Genomic DNA, 18,301 nt, shown 5'->3' on the forward strand with positions numbered 1-18,301 from the left:
AAAAATGGCAGCCCCATGTTGGTGATAGGTTCTGTTTAACTATGTAACATACAGGTTTTTTGGGTTATCAGGAGTTGTATGCCAAAATCATCAGTATTAAAACAATAAAAGACCTGACAAATTTCAGTTGGTGGATAATGAATCTATAATATATGAAAGTTTAATTGTAATCATTACATTATGGTAAATAATGAAATTTAACACTATATGCTAATTTTTTGAGAAGGACCTGTAGTTGCCAGTGGAGTACAGCTATTAGTGGCAGACCTAGCAGCCGCTATGGGGCATAAAGGGAGGGGGGCCCTGTGCCAGCGCTGGCACTGCCTCCCCCACTCGCCTTCATACTTTCAGCTTTATCTGCTTCCTGGGGCCGTCATCTCCCTTCTCCACGATTCTCCCTGTGCATCTGAAGTGTCGGCACCGAGGGCACAATGCCGTCACTACAACGCGCCTGCTGTGCTGACATGTGCAGAGCTTCAGACCACAGGCAGGATGCCATGAAATGGGTATTGTAGTGTGTGGGAACATTAAGGGGCTTCAATAGGAGCAACATTACTTTTGGAAGGGCTGCAAAGTTTTGAGACATGTTCTTCTGTGACCACGCAGAATTTATTTTTGGGGCGGCAGGGGTGAAGAGGAACCCAGTTAGGACATCTGCTATGGGGTCCCATAATTTCTATGTACGAACATGATTGTTCTTTAGAATTTTTGTCATAGGAATTTATAGGCCATTCAATATAGGTATAAACCAAAAAAAAACAAATCCGTATACTTTCTTATCCATGTATTTACTGTGACTATAACACTAGAAATAACCGTAGTTGTTTTTTCTACATTGGCCTGGATACCTGTTATATAGCTGATCTTTTACATTAAAGGATCCTGGATTTTCGCCGAATTCCACCTGTTGTTGGACGTTTAATAAATATCACGAAGGAAGTCAGAGACATCACCACTGACAAGAAGCTTTTCAAAACCTTTTACATTTCTCCAGGTAGGTTTGAAATGAACAAACATCGATATGTGAATATGTCGTACTGGCAGTTGTTCAATCTCCTTAACTTTGGGTTTCTATTTACTATGAAAAGTTTCCTATGAAAATTCAGAAAATCATGGGGACTGGAATGTTAAATGGTAAAGAAGGTGCGTTACCTTTTCAGAAAAACTAAGTCTTTGTGTATAGAAACATAATATGAAAGATTAAACTTTCTGTATAACTTCTCACAATATTCAGGATTTCTACGTTCTGTCATCTATATATATAATTGTCTAAGGGGTACTTCCGTCCGTCTGTTTGTCTGTAACTAACTTCCATAACAGAAATGCCGCGTCAGCGACAGGCTTAGTCCGGCCGCGAATTGGCCCCTCCCTACTGTCCTCAAGTCAGTGCCCCCTCCCTACTCCCCTCCTGTCAGTGCCAGTGTGTCGCCCCATCCCACGCCAACTTTCTACTATTGATGCTGCCTATGCAGCATCAATAGTAAAAAGATATAATGTTAAAAATAATTTAAAAAAAATAAAAAATTGTGCTATTCTCACCTTCTGACGTCCACCGATGCATGCCATGCTGCCGCCAGCTTCCGTTCCCAGTGATACATTGCGAAATTACCCAGATGACTTAGCGGTGTTATTTTTTCAAGTTCTGACTTTATTTAAATTCAGAAGTAGAATACGATGTGTATATATATATATATATATATATGTATATATATATATATATACTGTATACAGTGGGTACGGAAAGTATTCAGGCCCTGTTAAATTTTTCACTCTTTGCTTCATTGCAGCCATTTGGTAAATTCAAAAAAGTTGATTTTTTCACATTATTGTACACTTTGCAACCTATCTTGACTGAAAAAAAAACCCCAGAAATGTAGAAATGTTTGCGAATTTAATAAAAAAGAAAAGCTGAAATATCATGTTGTCATAAGCATTTAGACCCTTTGCTCAGACACTCATATTTATGGCTGTACTAGCTGAAAAGGCTGCTTCTACTCAATACTGAGCAAAGGGTCTTGAATACTTATGACCATGTGATATTTCACTTTTTCTTTATTAATAAAGTTGCAAAAATTTCTACATTTTTGTTTTTTTTTCAGTCAAGATGGGGTGCAGAGTGTGCATTAATGAGAAAAAATGAACTTTTTTGAATTTACCAAGGGGCTGCAATGAAACAAAGAGTGAAATTTAAAGGGGTATGAATAACTTCTATACCCATTGTATGGGAAAAAAACAAACATCCTACACAGACACAAGAACAGAGCAGAGCTCAATACATCGATATGGAAACTTAACTACATAGCTATGAGAACAGATATTGGAACAGAACCAAACTATAATAGAATTTGTCTATTTTTATACTATTTTATGTATTTTTACCATGCTTTATGCCTGCTTACAATCACATGCCAACCTCTTTGTCTTCTGCGTTTCTCAATTGAAACAATGAGAGGAGAAAGCAGTTGGCATGTTATTGTTTCTATGCAAATTGAATATGAATCGGTAATGTGATGAGTGCTGAGAGTGTAAAAACAGCTCATCTCAATAGTACATTCCACAATGTTAGGAGTCAGAGTGAAATCCTACAACCGTACTGGACACCTCTTTAAAGGTAACTTGTCACCTCAAGAAACATTATTTCTCTGCAGATATAGGATTGATCTGCAGGTAACTAGTGTTTAAAGTCTGGTTAGCTGGCTTTCTGGAAAAGCATTGGCTACAGGGAGAAAATCAAGTTTTAATCTCCCTGCTGCCACTCACTTCCAGTCATGGGGTTGATGCAAGGAGACGTTACAGTCACCACTAACTACAAAGTGTGCCTGCTGTAATAACGTCCCAGCACTTGTGACATCTTCCAAGGAGCCCAATCTCAGACTGGGTTTCATAGAACGACCAGATAGCAACCCATCAGCAACCTGCAACTGCATCACAGGAGGCTGATGGGAGCTGGTGAGTGCATGCACCGGCCATCGTGTTATCTAAATGCCGCCGTCACTGATTAACAAGGGCATTAAAAATACTTAAAACAGCAGCAATCAAAGCGAGCTCTGACCACTGCTGTTACAGGAAGATGCCGGCTATGTATCACATCTGATATCTGCCCAGTATGGAGCGGGCTCAGCTCCTGAACCTGTGACATACAAGCTCATCACTAAGGTGACATAGTTATATCAGGGTTTGCAAAGGGATTACTTTCACTTGTCTGTTCCAAAACGTGGAAAGATAAATGGAGTTCACTAAGGCTACGTTCACACTAGCGTTCGGCTAGTGTGCGTCGCGCTAGCGTCGGGCGACGCAGCGGCGACGCACGCGTCATGCGCCCCTATGTTTAATATGGGGGACGCATGCGTTTTTGCTTGTTGCGTTTTCCGACACGTGCGTCTTTTTTGACGCTAGCGTCGGACCAAGAAAACGCAACAAGTTGCATTTTTCTTGCGTCCGATTTTCGTCAAAAAACGACGCACGCGTCGAAAAACGCAGCGTTTTTGCGTGCGTTTGCACGCGTTTTTCGGTGCGTTGTGCGTCGCGTCGCCGACGCAGCGGCGCACAACACTAGTGTGAACGTAGCCTAACGTATGTGAAGGAGTCCTTCTAGATTTAGTAAATGTGCCCAAACATATGAATGTTTTTACACACCACAATGCACTACTACATAGACATATCTTACAAAAAGTGTCAGGACAGCCCCATATACATGTGTATCGCATGAACGTACAACTCCCACTATGTCCTTAAAGGGAACCTGTCACCCCCCCCCCCCCATGCGTTTGAAACTAAAAGAGCCACCTTGTGCAGCAGTAATGCTGCATTCTGACAAGGTGGCTCTTTTAGGTATTCACATTGCGGGGCTGGGATTCCTGCAACCTGGGTGAGTGGCTTAGACACGCAGTGCGCATGCCCAGGAATCCCAGCCCCGCACTGTGAATAAATCATAAGACACTGAGGGTCTGGGATTCACAAGCAGGGCGGCCGCACAGGTGCAGTCAGCGAGACTGCATATGAGGACAGACGGGCAGCGATAACTGCGCCTGCCCAATGCATGACAAAAGAGCGCAGGTGCCCGCAGATTTCAAAACAAACAGCGCTGAGGAGGCAGCGCCCGGCGCCAAGAAGACTCGAGTGACGGCTGTGAGGTGTCTGCAGCAGGGGGGGAAAGACCTGCCTCCAGGGCTGAAGACAGGTATATCCGACAAATTACAAAACAGATTATTTCTGCATTTACATTTACAGCACCAATAACTAAAAGAGCCACCTTGTCAGAATGCAGCATTACTGCAGCACAAGGTGGCTCTTTTAGTTTCAAACGTCTGGGGGTTGACAGGTTCCCTTTAAAGGGAAGGTACTGTGTTTGTAGATCATTAATAAATCAATGTAATATAGCATGACATGCTGTTATAGCCAAGTTTTGAATGCATTTGAAACATATTTCATGTGTTATAGGAGTTTAAAGATGGCACTGGGGGCTGACATCTTGTTTTCACAGCAGCAGCATGACACTATCAGTGTCATAATAGGGCACCCCATGGTCATAGGAGATAACAGATGGACTCCAACCCTAACTATTATAATGGAGCATACAAAAAAGGTTGCACTCTATCGTGCAAAAGCATGTCTAATATGAAATATATGAAATCTGTCATTTCTATTATAATGGAGCAGTCTCTGCTGTGAACTGGGCAAACCTCCGTGGGCTGCACAATTCACAGTAGTGGGAGTGTTCTGCTGCTATATTCATGGAGCCCTCTGATCTACCTACTAAACATAAGCAGTACTGCTTCCAACAGAACAGATGCTAGATTGAGGACAGACGGTAGTAAAATGCAGGAGAAAAGCCTGGCAGAATAGCAGAGACATCGAGGAGGAACAGTGTACCATTAGCATTATAGGAGCTGTCAGCTATTCTGCAGGAGCCATGATTCATCCCTTCCTAAAATGAGATAAGGAGCTGCAGTGAATGGCCAGGTGTTGTGGAGGGAGGTGAGAGAATCATGTCATGTGAGAGAGACTGTTGGGAGAGAGAAAAGCAGTAACTGCTGGTGATAGTAGATCACAGGGCAGTCTCCCACAAAATGGCGCTGCCCTGTGATGCTGCTCTTCATTCTGTCCTAGGGATACTAGACCACCCAAAAGGGGAGGGAAATGGTGATGTCAGCAGTTACTGCCCCAATTTTCCAGCTAACAGTAAGGCTATGTGCACACGTCCGGAATTGCCATGGAAATTTCTGTGGCAATTCCGCTTCTGTGCCGCTGGTAAAGCGCATGTGGAATTGGCATGCATTTTCCTGCTAAACACTAGCGTTTTACAAGCATAATTAGCTTGCAGAATGCTAGCGTTTTCCAAGCGATATGGAGCATCACTTGGAAAACTAATTGACAGGTTGGTCACACTCTTCAAACATAGTGTTTGACAAGTGTGACCAACTTTTTACTATTGATGCTGCCTATGAAGCATGAATAGTAAAAAGATCTAATGTTAAAAATAATAAAAAAAAAAAATTGTGATATTCTCATCTCCGGTTGCCCCGATAGGCTTCCCGCTCCTTGCGATGCTCCCGTTCCCAGTAATGCCTCGCGGCAATGACCCCAGATGACGTAGCATCACACGAGACCGCTACGTCATCACAGGTCATTGCCGCAAAGCATCACTGGGAACGGGAGCATCACTGGGAAGGCTGCCGGGGCCGCCGAAAGGTGGGAATATCACAATTTTTTATTTGAATTCTTTTTTTTTTTTTTTCTTACAGGGATATGGTTCCCAGGGCTTGGAGGAGAGTCTCCTCTCCTCCACCCTGGGTACCAACCGCACATGATCTGCTTAGTTCTCGCATGGTGAGCATAGCCCCATGCGGGACGTAAGCAGATCAATGCATTCCTATGTGTGTGGAATCCCCCGCGATTCCGCACAAAGAATGAACATGCTGCGTTTTTTTCCGGAATGCGAATTCCCGTGGAAAAATATGCAACATGTGCACAAAAATTGCGGATTGCATTCTAATAATAGGATGCTTAATGTATGCGTTTTTTTCACAGTTTTGTTGTGGTTTTATAGCAGAAAAATGCAAAAAATCCTGAACATGTGCACACAGCATAAAGCTGGTAAGTCTTACTATAGCTGCTTGAGGTCTAAAACAGAAAATGCTCCCCCAAATGGTAAAGGCTACTTTCACACTGGCGTTGTTTTCAATACGTCGCAATGCGTTGTTTAGAGGAAAAAATGCATCCTGCAAAGTGCGACGGTTGCGCCGTGTTGTGGCGGACCGCCGGGAGCAAAAAACGTTAAATGTAACGTTTTTTGCTGCCGATGGACCGCTTTTTCCGACGGCGCATGCGCGGCCGGAACTCCTCCCCCACCTCCCCGCACCTCACAATAGGGCAGCGGATGCGCTGGAGAAATGCATCCGCTGCACCCGTTGTGCAGCGCATCAAACGCTAGCGTCGGAATCTCGGCCCGACGCATTGCGACGGGCCGAATCTGACGCTAGTGTGAAAGTAGCCAAATATATATATTTGTAAGAAAATATATAATATTTTTCATATAGAAATGTTTGCAAATAGTGCAAACATTGCATTAATACATTTTAATTACTATTTTAAGCTTAAGATTGCCTTGCGCAGGCATGTACTACGGGGGACATAGAATGAACTTCAATCCAATATTGCGGCCAGCATGCAGCCAGCGGGTAAGGAAAGGGTGAATGAAACACCCGAAAACTCCACCCATATGGCCGAAAACCGGTCCCGCCAAATTCAGGTGACAGGTTCCCTTTAATTTCACAAAAAAAGCAAACTAAAAAAAAATTGGTGGCATCTTCCCTTTAATAATGCTATCAGTCATCATCAGACTGTGGACCATAGGAGAAGCACAGCACTGATGAAACACAGGAAGGATCAGAAATAAACATATACACCCAAGTACCACACGGCTATGTGTAATATTTCCATATACAGTAGATGTGCACATGGCTATGAGTATTGCTTTTTGCTTTCCTTAACCCCTTCCCGACCTTTGACGCATACGCTGCGTCATGAAAGTCGGTGCCAATCCGACCTGTGACGCAGCGTATGCGTCATGGCGGAATCGCATTCCTGCAGGCCGGGTGAAAGGGTTAACTCCAATTTCACCCGGCCTGCAGGGACAGGAGGAGTTGTACTTTAGCCCAGGGGGGTGGCTTCACCCCCCCCCCCCCCGTGGCTACGATCGCTCTGATTGGCTGTTGAAAGTGAAACTGCCAATCAGAGCGATTTGTAATATTTCACCTAAAAAACTGGTGAAATATTATAATCCAGCCATGGCCGATGCTGCAATATCATCGGCCATGGCTGGAAACACTAATATGCCCCCACCCCACCGATCGCCCCCCCAGCCCTCCGATCGGTGGTCCGCCCCCCTCCGTCCTGTGCTCCGCTCCCCCGTCCTCCTGTCCGCTCCCCCGTGCTCTAATCCCACCCCCCTGCACTCCGATCCACCCTCCCACACTGCGATCCACCCCCCCGCACTCCGATCCACCCCCCGTTCTCCGATCCACCCCCCCGTGTTACGATCCACCCCCCCATGCTCCGATCCACCCCCGTGCTCCAACGCCCTCCCGTGCCCTGATCTCCCTCCCCTTATACTTACCTAGCCTCCCGGGGTCCGTCCGTCTTCTTTCCTGGGCGCCGCCATCTTCCAAAATGGCGGGCGCATGCGCAGTGCGCCCGCCGAATCTGCCGGCCGGCAGATTCGTTCCAGAGTGAATTTTGATCACTGTGATAAAACCTATCACAGTGATCAAAATTAAAAAAAAAACAGTAAATGACCCCCCCCCCCTTTGTCACCCCCATAGGTAGGGACAATAATAAAATAAAGAATTTTTTTTTTTTTCCCCACTAGGGGTAGGGTTAGGGTTAGGGGTAGGGTTAGGGTTAGGGGTAGGGTTAGGGGTAGGGTAAGGGTTAGGAATGTGCACACGTATTCTGGTCCTCTGCGGATTTTTCCGCAGCGGATTTCATAAATCCGCAGTGCTAAACCGCTGTGGATTTATCGCGGATTTACCGCGGTTTTTCTGCGCATTTCACTGCGGTTTTACAACTGCGATTTTCTATTGGAGCAGTTGTAAAACCGCTGCGGAATCTGCAGAAAGAAGTGACATGCTGCGGAATGTAAACCGCTGCGTTTCCGTGCAGTTTTTCTGCAGCATGTGTACAGCGATTTTTGTTTCCCATAGGTTTACATTGAACTGTAAACTCATGGGAAACTGCTGCGGATCCGCAGCGTTTTCCGCAGCGTGTGCACATACCTTTAGAATTAGGCTATGTGCACACGGTGCGGATTTGGCTGCGGATTCGCAGCAGTGTTCCATCAGGTTTACAGTACCATGTAAACATAAGGAAAACCAAATCCGCTGTGCCCATGGTGCGGAAAATACCACGCGGAAACGCTGCGTTGTATTTTCTGCAGCATGTAAATTCTTTGTGCGGATTCCGCAGCGTTTTACACCTGTTCCTCAATAGGAATCTGCAGGTGAAATCCACACAAAAAACACTGGCAATCCGCGGTAAATCCGCAGGTAAAACGCAGTGCCTTTTACCCGTGGATTTTTCAAAAATGGTGCTGAAAAATCTCACACGAATCCGCAACGTGGGCACATAGCCTTAGGGTTAGGTTTGGAATTAGGGTTGGGGTTAGGGTTGTGATTAGGGTTATGGCTACAGTTGGGATTAGGGTTAGGGGTGTGTTGGGGTTAGTGTTGGAGGTAGAATTGAGGGGTTTCCACTGTTTAGGCACATCAGGGGGTCTCCAAACGCAACATGGCGCCACCATTGATTCCAGCCAATCTTGTATTCAAAAAGTCAAATGGTGCTCCCTCATTTCCGAGCCCCGACGTGTGCCCAAACAGTGGTTTACCCCCACATATGGGGTACCAGCATACTCAGGACAAACTGCACAACAATTACTCGGGTCCAATTTCTCCTGTTACCCTTGAGAAAATAAAAAAATTGCTTGCTAAAACATCATTTTTCAGGAAAGAAAAATGATTTTTTATTTTCACGGCTCTGCGTTGTAAACGTTTGTGAAGCACTTGGGGGTTCAAAGTTCTCAGCACATATCTAGATAAGTTCCTTGGGGGGTCTAGTTTACAAAATGGGGTCACTTGTGGGGGGTTTCTACTGTTTAGGCACACCAGGGTCTCTGCAAACGCAACGTGATGTCCGCAGACCATTCCATCAAAGTCTGCATTTCAAAAGTCACTACTTCCCTTCTGAGCCCGACATGTGCCCAAACAGTGGTTTACCCCCACACATGGGGTATCAGCGTACTCAGGACAAACTGGACAACAACTTTTGGGGTCCAATTTCTCCTGTAACCCTTGGGAAAATAAAAAATTCTGGGCTAAAATATTATTTTTGAGGAAAGAAAACGTATTTATTATTTTCACGGCTCTGCGTTATAAACTTCTGTGAAGCACTTGGGGGTTGAAAGTGCTCACCACATATCTAGATAAGTTCCTTTCGGGGTCTAGTTTCCAAAATGGGGTCACTTGTGGGGGGTTTCTACTGTTTAGTCACATCAGGGCCTCTGCAAACGCAACGTGACGCCCGTAGAGCATTCCATCAAAGTCTGCATTTCAAAACGTCACTACTTCACTTCCGAGCCCCGGCATGTGCCCAAACAGTAGTTTACCCCCACATATGGGGTATCACCGTACTCAGGAGAATCTGGACAACAAATATTGGGGTCAAATTTCTCCTGTTACCCTTGGGAAAATTAAAAAATTCTGGGCTAAAAAATTATTTTTGAGGAAAGAAAACGTATTTATTATTTTCACTGCTCTGTGTTATAAACTTCTGTGAAGCACTTGGGGGTTCAAAGTGCTCACCTCACATCTAGATTAGTTCCTTTGGGGGTCTAGTTTCCAAAATGGGGTCATTTGTGGGGGATCTCCAATGTTTAGGCACACAGGGGCTCTCCAAACGTGACATGGTGTCCGCTAATGATTGGAACTAATTTTCCATTTAAAAAGCCAAATGGCGTGCCTTCCCTTCTGAGCCCTGCCGTGCGCCCAAACAGTGGTTTACCCCCACATATGGGGTATCTGCGTACTCAGGACAAACTGGACAACAAAATTAGTGGTCCAATTTCTCCTATTACCATTGGCAAAATAGGAAATTCCAGGCTAAAAAATCATTTTTGAGGAAAGAAAAATTATTTTTTATTTTCATGGCTCTGCGTTATAAACTTCTGTGAAGCACCTGGGGGTTTAAAGTGCTCAGTATGCATCTAGATAAGTTCCTTGGGGGGTCTAGTTTCCAAAATGGGGTCACTTGTGGGGGAGCTCCAATGCATAGGCACACAGGGGCTCTCCAAACGCGACATGGTGTCCGCTAACAATTGGAGCTAATTTTCCATTCAAAAAGTCAAAAGGCGCGCCTTCCCTTCCGAGCCCTGCCGTGTGCCCAAACAGTGGTTTACCCCCACATATGAGGTATCAGCGTACTCGGGAGAAATTGCCCAACAAATTTGTGAAGCACCTGGGGGTTTAAAGTGCTCACTAGGCATCTAGATAAGTTCCTTGGGGGGTTCAGTTTCCAAAATGGGGTCACTTGTGGGGGAGCTCCAATGTTTAGGCACACAGGGTCTCTCCAAACGCGACATGGTGTCCGCTAACGATGGAGATAATTTTTCATTCAAAAAGTCAAATGGCGCTCCTTCCCTCCCGAGCCTTACCATGTTCCCAAACAGTGGTTTACCCCCACATGTGAGGTATCGGTGTACTCAGGAGAAATTGCCCAACAAATTTTAGGATCCATTTTATCCTGTTGCCCATGTGAAAATGAAAAAATTGAGGCTAAAAGAATTTTTTTGTGAAAAAAAAGGACTTTTTCATTTTTACGGATCAATTTGTGAAGCACCTGGGGGTTTAAAGTGCTCACTATGCATCTAGATAAGTTCCTTGGGGCGTCTAGTTTCCAAAATGGGGTCACTTGTGGGGGAGCTCCAATTTTTAGGCACACGGGGGCTCTCCAAACGTGACATGGTGTCCGCTAAAGAGTGCAGCCAATTTTTCATTCAAAAAGTCAAATGGCGCTCCTTCCCTTCCAAGCCCTGCCGTGCGCCCAAACAGTGGTTTACCCCCACATATGAGGTATCAGCATACTCAGGACAAATTGAACAACAACTTTCGTGGTTCAGTTTCTCCTTTTACCATTGGGAAAATAAAAAAAATTGTTGCTGAAAGATCATTTTTGTGACTAAAAAGTTAAATGTTAATTTTTTCCTTCCATGTTGCTTCTGCTGCTGTGAAGCACCTGAAGGGTTAATAAACTTCTTGAATGTGGTTTTGAGTACCTTGAGGGGTGCAGTTTTTAGAATGGTGTCACTTTTGGGTATTTTCAGCCATATAGACCCCTCAAACTGACTTCAAATGTGAGGTGGTCCCTAAAAAAAAATGGTTTTGTAAATTTCGTTGTAAAAATGAGAAATCGCTGGTCAAATTTTAACCCTTATAACTTCCTAGCAAAAAAAAATTTTGTTTCCAAAATTCTGCTGATGTAAAGTAGACGTGTGGGAAATGTTATTTATTAACTATTTTGTGTCACATAACTCTCTGGTTTAACAGAATAAAAATTCAAAATGTGAAAATTGCGAAATTTTCAAAATTTTCACCAAATTTCCGTTTTTATCACAAATAAAAACAGAATTTATTGACCTAAATTTACCACTAACATGAAGCCCAATATGTCACGAAAAAACTATCTCAGAACCGCTAGGATCCGTTGAAGCGTTCCCGAGTTATTACCTCATAAAGGGACACTGATCAGAATTGCAAAAAATGGCAAGGTCTTTAAGGTCAAAATAGACTGGGTCATGAAGGGGTTAATTGTTAAGGAACGACACAGCACAGCAGCGTTCAAAGAAAAGATGATCCATAATGTTGTTTTTTTTCCATGGTTTTGTCAAAATAGCAGAGAGGTCCTCTATAAATGCTGCACTTTACGAGTAACAATGGAGGATGAACCACCAGTTCTGAATAGTCACCAACCACGCTTTCTAATTCCAAGAAGCTCTACTTGTTGAAAGTTTGAGCCTTGTGTGGGAGGTCTGTTCTGTTCTACTGTGTCACTTTGGACCTTTCTCCATCAGGAAGAAGTTTACGAATTTACCACAAGTACAATCACATTTCTGAACTCGATAGTACGCACTGTTATATATGACCAAACCTGCACTTTCTTGTATCAAACATTGTTCTGAAGGCACCGAAAAAATGTTTCCATGGATACTTTCTGACATCTACTGTATACTAACCTCAGTGTTTTCATTTAAATGCAGATTTTCAATATTTCCAGATATAGGGCAAAGAACGGAATCTCTGCGGTTTATGCTGAAAATCATTCTTCAACACGTTCCTTTGTTGCTTCATTGTTTGCAAATGCCAAGTGGTTTTATCGCAGATGAGTCTCCACATGACTCACACAAAGGCAAGCAACCGCTTACAGCTGTATGATTAATGTCAGTCCCGACACCTAGAATATGTACCATATGTCCCTGCACAAACCTGCTTCATCTAATCTCATTCTACGGCATCAGCCCTGTCCTTGCCCCTTTTCTAGAAATTCTGTGTAGATTTTCTAAACAAAAATGGAAAGAGTGAAGAAAAAAAGGAAACTTGCTAACTGGTCATGGACGATATAGATTAAACTGATTCATCACATGTGATGCAACTGGATAGGAAATTAGGAGCATGTGTATAAGGCCGGGGTCACACTTGCGAGTGCAATATGATAAACTCGCACAAGTCTCTCGCATCAATACCTGGCACTGCCGCCGGCACTCGGGATGGGAGCGTGTGGCTACATAGAAATACATACAGCTGCATGCTCCGGTCCTGAGTGCAAGCGGCAGTGCCGGGTATTGATGCTAGAGACTTGTGCAAGTTTCTCGCATTGCACTCGCAAGTGTGCCCCCGGCCTAAGTTGCAATGTTTGATGCCCTCTTCTTAGCCTAGAAGAGACCTTGAAGGGAGCAGAACTGCACCTCTGCCCCTCTGAACTGTACCCTGCACCTGGGACAAAGATTAAGTTTTCCATGACTGTCCTTCTCAAATTTAACAACTTCACTATGAGAGGAGCATTGCTCCGCCTACGATTGTTAACCTGGTAAATGACGCTGTCAATCTTTGACAGTGGCATTTAACACGAGCTAACATGCATGAGCGTCATTCTCTCAACCCATCGGCGCTTGTGTTGTGATCACAGGTCACCGCTGAGTTGTTGTGACAGCCTGGAGTAAGCTGATGACCCCTGTATCTGTCATTACAGAGCTCCTTTCAAACTTCTGTGCATCCACCAATATTTTTATGTGAGACCCCAGTAGTGTGGTATATATTAATACCTTGTACATATTTATTGACTAGCAAAGATGACATTAGCGCTGTCCTGGGATTGTTGATGTTGAGCAGGGGCGCCTAGTCGACTATTTATGGTGCCAACCTCTTTGGTTATGTGGCGCCCCAGGGTCCTGGTCGTCACAGCAGCATTGCTCTCCTCCCAGGGAGAGCGATGCTAAGTTTGGAGGCAAGAAAGAATAACTACAACCAGGAACCACAAACATGCAAAACATTCACACTCCAGGTCACCAGGGGGAGCTTTTGATCCTGTTTACTAGGTGACTATATATATATACATATATATATATATATATATATATATATATATATACATATATATATATATATATTAACTGGTAGTCTGTAGGGAAAGTTAGTTAGTTACAGACATCTGTCTGAGGAGGACAGAGGGTCAACGGAGCTGTGCATGCCCCCAGAGCTGCACCTCCCAGATAGAGGCATTTTGAAAGCAGAATTGATTGCAGTGAACGTGCAGTCGAGGAAGCACAGGAGAGGATACCAGAAGGGGGCCAGCCCATAGCAGGCTGCCTCCTTCTGAGGCTCAGAAACACTGGTAGCCGGAACACCGAGGCTGTGAGGACCTCCACGCCTTACATCAGAGACCGGCAGGACAGCTAATTGCACATTACCTGTCCGCACCCACACCAAGGAGGCACAGTGACATCCCGCAGAGCTGGATCATCTAAGACAGAGGTCCCCAACTCCAGTCCTCAAGGCCCACCAACATGTCATGTTTTCAGGATTTCCTTAGTCTTGCCCAGGTAATAATTTCATCACCTGTGCAATGAAAAGGAAATCCTGAAAACATGACCTGTTGGTGGTCCTTGAGGACTGGAGTTGGGGACCTCTGATCTAAGAGATCCTATAAACAGGCTCAAGTCACCAGTCATACGGGTTTTGTCCTATCCTATCCGGGGGACAGAGAGAGAGAGAGATAACATGTGTGAGAACCTTATGTGAAGCTTAGCAGTAAGGGACTACATCACTACAGTGCAAAGGAAGACTTTTATTTTCCACCTGGATAAGTGGACTCTGGACTTGCCTCCTAACCGGCTGGACCCTACCTGCCCTGTGGTCTGTTGCCCTGGACTGTGGCTGCTGAAACCAACAGTAAACAAGGTAAAGAGACTGCAATCATGTGTCCTCGTTCTTCTCTGCACCTCTCACCATACCACCATCTACACACCGGGAGCCCTGGGGATATACTTCACCTGTGGGTAGGTATACCATCTAGCTGCCATAACATCACCTCAGCGGACCCCTTAAAGCAGCATCAGTCACCCTGACCGAATACCACAGGTGGCGTCACGAACATAAACTTTATCCCTTTAAAGACCTTTCCCTTTTACATGGGCACCCAGGGCCACAGACCGGGTCACAGCCACCGTGACATTCCCCTGTGAACCGCAGGACTCGGTACCAAGTACCCCACGGCCCTGGCGGATGACTCAGTTACGTAGGCTAAAAGCTTTGTAGGGTCAATTAGGGTCTGTTAGCCATATAACTGGTTTTCCCTGTATTCAGCCTTAATGTCCAGTATCTGAGAGAATTATGTACTGTATATCAATAAAGCTTTTAAACAGTCATCATTAAAAGTTATTTTTTAGGGGATTTTCTTCTTTTTAGGTATTTACTGTGGCCTGTGGTTAAAGAGATTGTGATTTCTGCTATGTGTAGCGATGCTGTGGCATCGCGGTGTATAGCTCAAGCGATCAGACCATCACAGCTTCAAGTTCCCCAAGTAGACTAAGAAGGACAATGAAAAGTTTAAAAAAAAATGAAGAAAATGAAAAAATATAAAAATTCAAATCACCTCCCTTTTCTCCCATTGAAAATAAAGATAACAAAAAACACACAAGTGGTATCGCCCTGTTCAGAAAATCTTTTAAAATCTTAAAACAATTATCCCGATTGGTAGAAAGTGAAAACAAAACAAATTCAAGAAAGTCAGAATTACGTTTTTTGGTTGCTGCAATTCCACAAAAAATGCTGTAGTAAGTAATCAGAGTCACATCTATCTCAAAATGGTACCAATAAAAACAACATCTCACCCTGCAAAAAATAGGCCATCAGACAGCTCCATTGGCTAAAAAATGAAAATGTTATGGGTCTCAGAAAATGGAGGCACAACCCCCAATTTTTTTTTGCAAACTTCAGATTTTTTTAACACAAAGATAATTGGAAAAACTGGACATGCATGAGATCGACGTAATCGTATTGATGAGGACAATCATATTGCAAGGTGATTTTTACCACCGTAAATACAGTTCCCCCCAAAAATGTTAGAATTGTGTTTTCTGTGTAATCCGCTATGGATTTTACCTGTGCAAATCTGCAGCTAAAATCCACAGTAATTCTTATGCATGTGATTGTCTGAATTAATGGATGATCTGAGTTCTTTGAAGGGCTTTCCTTTTTGCTTTGCTCAGCTATTTCATAAATCAGTAGATCCCACAGAATTCCTAAATGAGGGCAGAATGTATTAAGAAGCATATACAGTGCTTTTCGAAAGTATTCGGCCCCCTGGAACTTTTCAACCTTTTCCCACATATCATGCTTCAAACATAAAGATACCAAACAAAATTTATTGGTGATTTTAAATTTTTGTGGAAATTCAAAAACTGAAAAGTGGGGCGTGCAATATTATTCGTCCCCTTAATACCGTACTTAATACTTTTGTTGCGCCACCTTTTGCTGAGATTACAGCTGCAAGTCGCTTGGGGTATGTCTCTATCAGTTTTGTACATCGAGAGACTGAAATTATTGCCCATTCTTCCTTGGCAAACAGCTCGAGCTCAGTGAGGTTTGATGGAGATTGTTTGTGAACAGCAGTTTTCAGCTCTTTCCACAGATTCTCGACTGGATTGAGGTCTGGACTTTGACTTTGCCATTCTAACACCTGGATACGTTTATTTGTGAACCATTCTATTGCAGATTTTGCTTCATGTTTGGGATCATTGTCTTGTTGGAAGAAAAATCTCCGTCCCAGTCTCAGGTCTTTTGCAGACTCCAACAGGTTTTCTTCAAGAATGGTCCTGTATTTGGCTCCATCCATCTTCCCATCAATTTTAACCATCTTCCCTGTCCCTGCTGAAGAAAAGCAGGCCCAAACCATGATGCTGCCACCACCATGTTTGACAGTGGGAATGGTGTGTTCAGGGTGATGAACTCTGTTGCCTTTACGCCAAATATATCGTTTGGCATTGTTGCCAAAAAGTTCGATTTTGGTTTCATCTGACCAGAGCACCTTCTTCCACATGTTTGGTGTGTCTTCCAGGTGGCTTGTTGCAAACTTTAAACAACACTTTTTATGGATATCTTTGAGAAATGGCTTTCTTCTTGCCACTCTTCCATAAAGGCCAGATTTGTGCAGTGTACGACTGATTGTTGTCCTATGGACAGACTGTCCCACCTCAACTGAAGATCTCTGCAGTTCATCCAGAGTGATCATGGGCCTCTTGGCTGCATCTCTGATCTGTCTTCTCCTTGTTTGAGATAAAAATTTAGAGGGACGGCAGGTCTTGGTAGATTTGCAGTGGTATGATACTCCTTCCATTTCAATATGATCGCTTGCACTGTTCTCCTTGGGATGTTTAAAGTTTTGGAAATCATTTTGTATCCAAATCTGGCTTTAGACTTCTCCACAACAGTATCACGGACCTGCCTGTTGTGTTCTTTGGTCTTCATGTTGCTCTCTGTGCTTCAAACAGAACCCTGAGACTATCACAAAGCAGGGGCATTTATACGGAGACTTGATTACACATAGGTGGATTATTTTTATCATCATTAGGCATTTAGGACAATATTGGATCATTCAGAGATCCACAATGAATTTCTGGAGTGAATTTTCTGCACTGAAAGTAAAGGGGCTGAATAATATTGCACGCCCCACGTCTCAGTTTTTGAATTTCCACAAAAATTTAAAATAACCAATAAATTGCGTTCAACTTCACAAATGTGTTCCACTTGTTGTTGATTAATCACCAAGAATTTACATTTGTATCTTTATGTTTGAAGCATGATATGTGGAAAAAGGTTGAAAAGTTCCAGGGGGACAAATACTTTTGCAAGGCAATGTATACACTTATTAAGGTTCTTATATAGGGACTGATGTATGTACTCATATTGGCCTCGATTCATGATTAGCTTGTTTTTTAAGTCACTTTCTTATTTTGTCTTGTGGTATTAGTTGCAGGTTTTGGCACCAAATTCTTAAAAATGATGCATGTGATTCATGAATTTGGGGCAAGGAGAAAAATGGTCTTTTTTTCTTTCTCAAACTGTTTTTGCGACTTTTTAGCTCCAAAGGTTAGACATTCTGCAAAATGGAGCAAATATTGCTAAAAAATACTGGTATACTCAAAAATACACCAGAGAGGGAGTGAAGGGGGGTGGCACCAAATCTTTCAACTTTAAGAAAGTTGCAATACATGAATCAGATGAAAACATCTGAAATCGCCAAACTCCTCCTAGAAAGCGGAAAAACAAAACAAAAAGAAACAAGCAAGCACATGTAAAATAGAAAAAATAAGACACAAATACAATAATAAATTGTGTTGAAACAAAAAAAAGACACAAAACACACAATACCACACAAAAAAGGTGCAAAACAATGATTAATCCTGGCCATGTGGCCATTGTGTCTTGATGAAACGTGGCCATAATGTTGTATGACTTTATGCCAAGCTGTCTCACTACAAGAATGACAAAAAACAGAGTTGATGCATGGAGCTTCATAATCTCTGTGCACACAGAGGTGTATAAGAACTTTCTCCAAATAATAATTAAATTTTAGCCGTCTCAGAACAGGAGTAACTAGACCAGAGTTGCTGTATGGAGGTTCATGATTTCTATGCACACAGTAGTGTCAATAAGGACGTCTTCTGTACAGCAACTTCATTTTAGCTTACTCACTA

The 18,301-nt window shown here is 43.4% G+C and overlaps 1 protein-coding gene across 1 annotated transcript in view; it reads left to right on the forward strand.

Moving 5' to 3' along the window:
• LOC138647760 (extracellular serine/threonine protein kinase FAM20C-like) overlaps positions 1-18,301 on the forward strand; it is a 138,771-nt gene that overhangs the window by 83,285 nt on the left and 37,185 nt on the right. Inside the window, exon 5 of the mRNA XM_069737013.1 lies at positions 879-994. Within this exon, the coding sequence (XP_069593114.1) occupies positions 879-994 (116 nt within the window). The remainder of the gene's footprint in view (positions 1-878; positions 995-18,301) is intronic.

Source organism: Ranitomeya imitator, chromosome 8 (assembly GCF_032444005.1).
Source record: "Ranitomeya imitator isolate aRanImi1 chromosome 8, aRanImi1.pri, whole genome shotgun sequence".
NCBI lineage: Eukaryota > Metazoa > Chordata > Amphibia > Anura > Dendrobatidae > Ranitomeya > Ranitomeya imitator.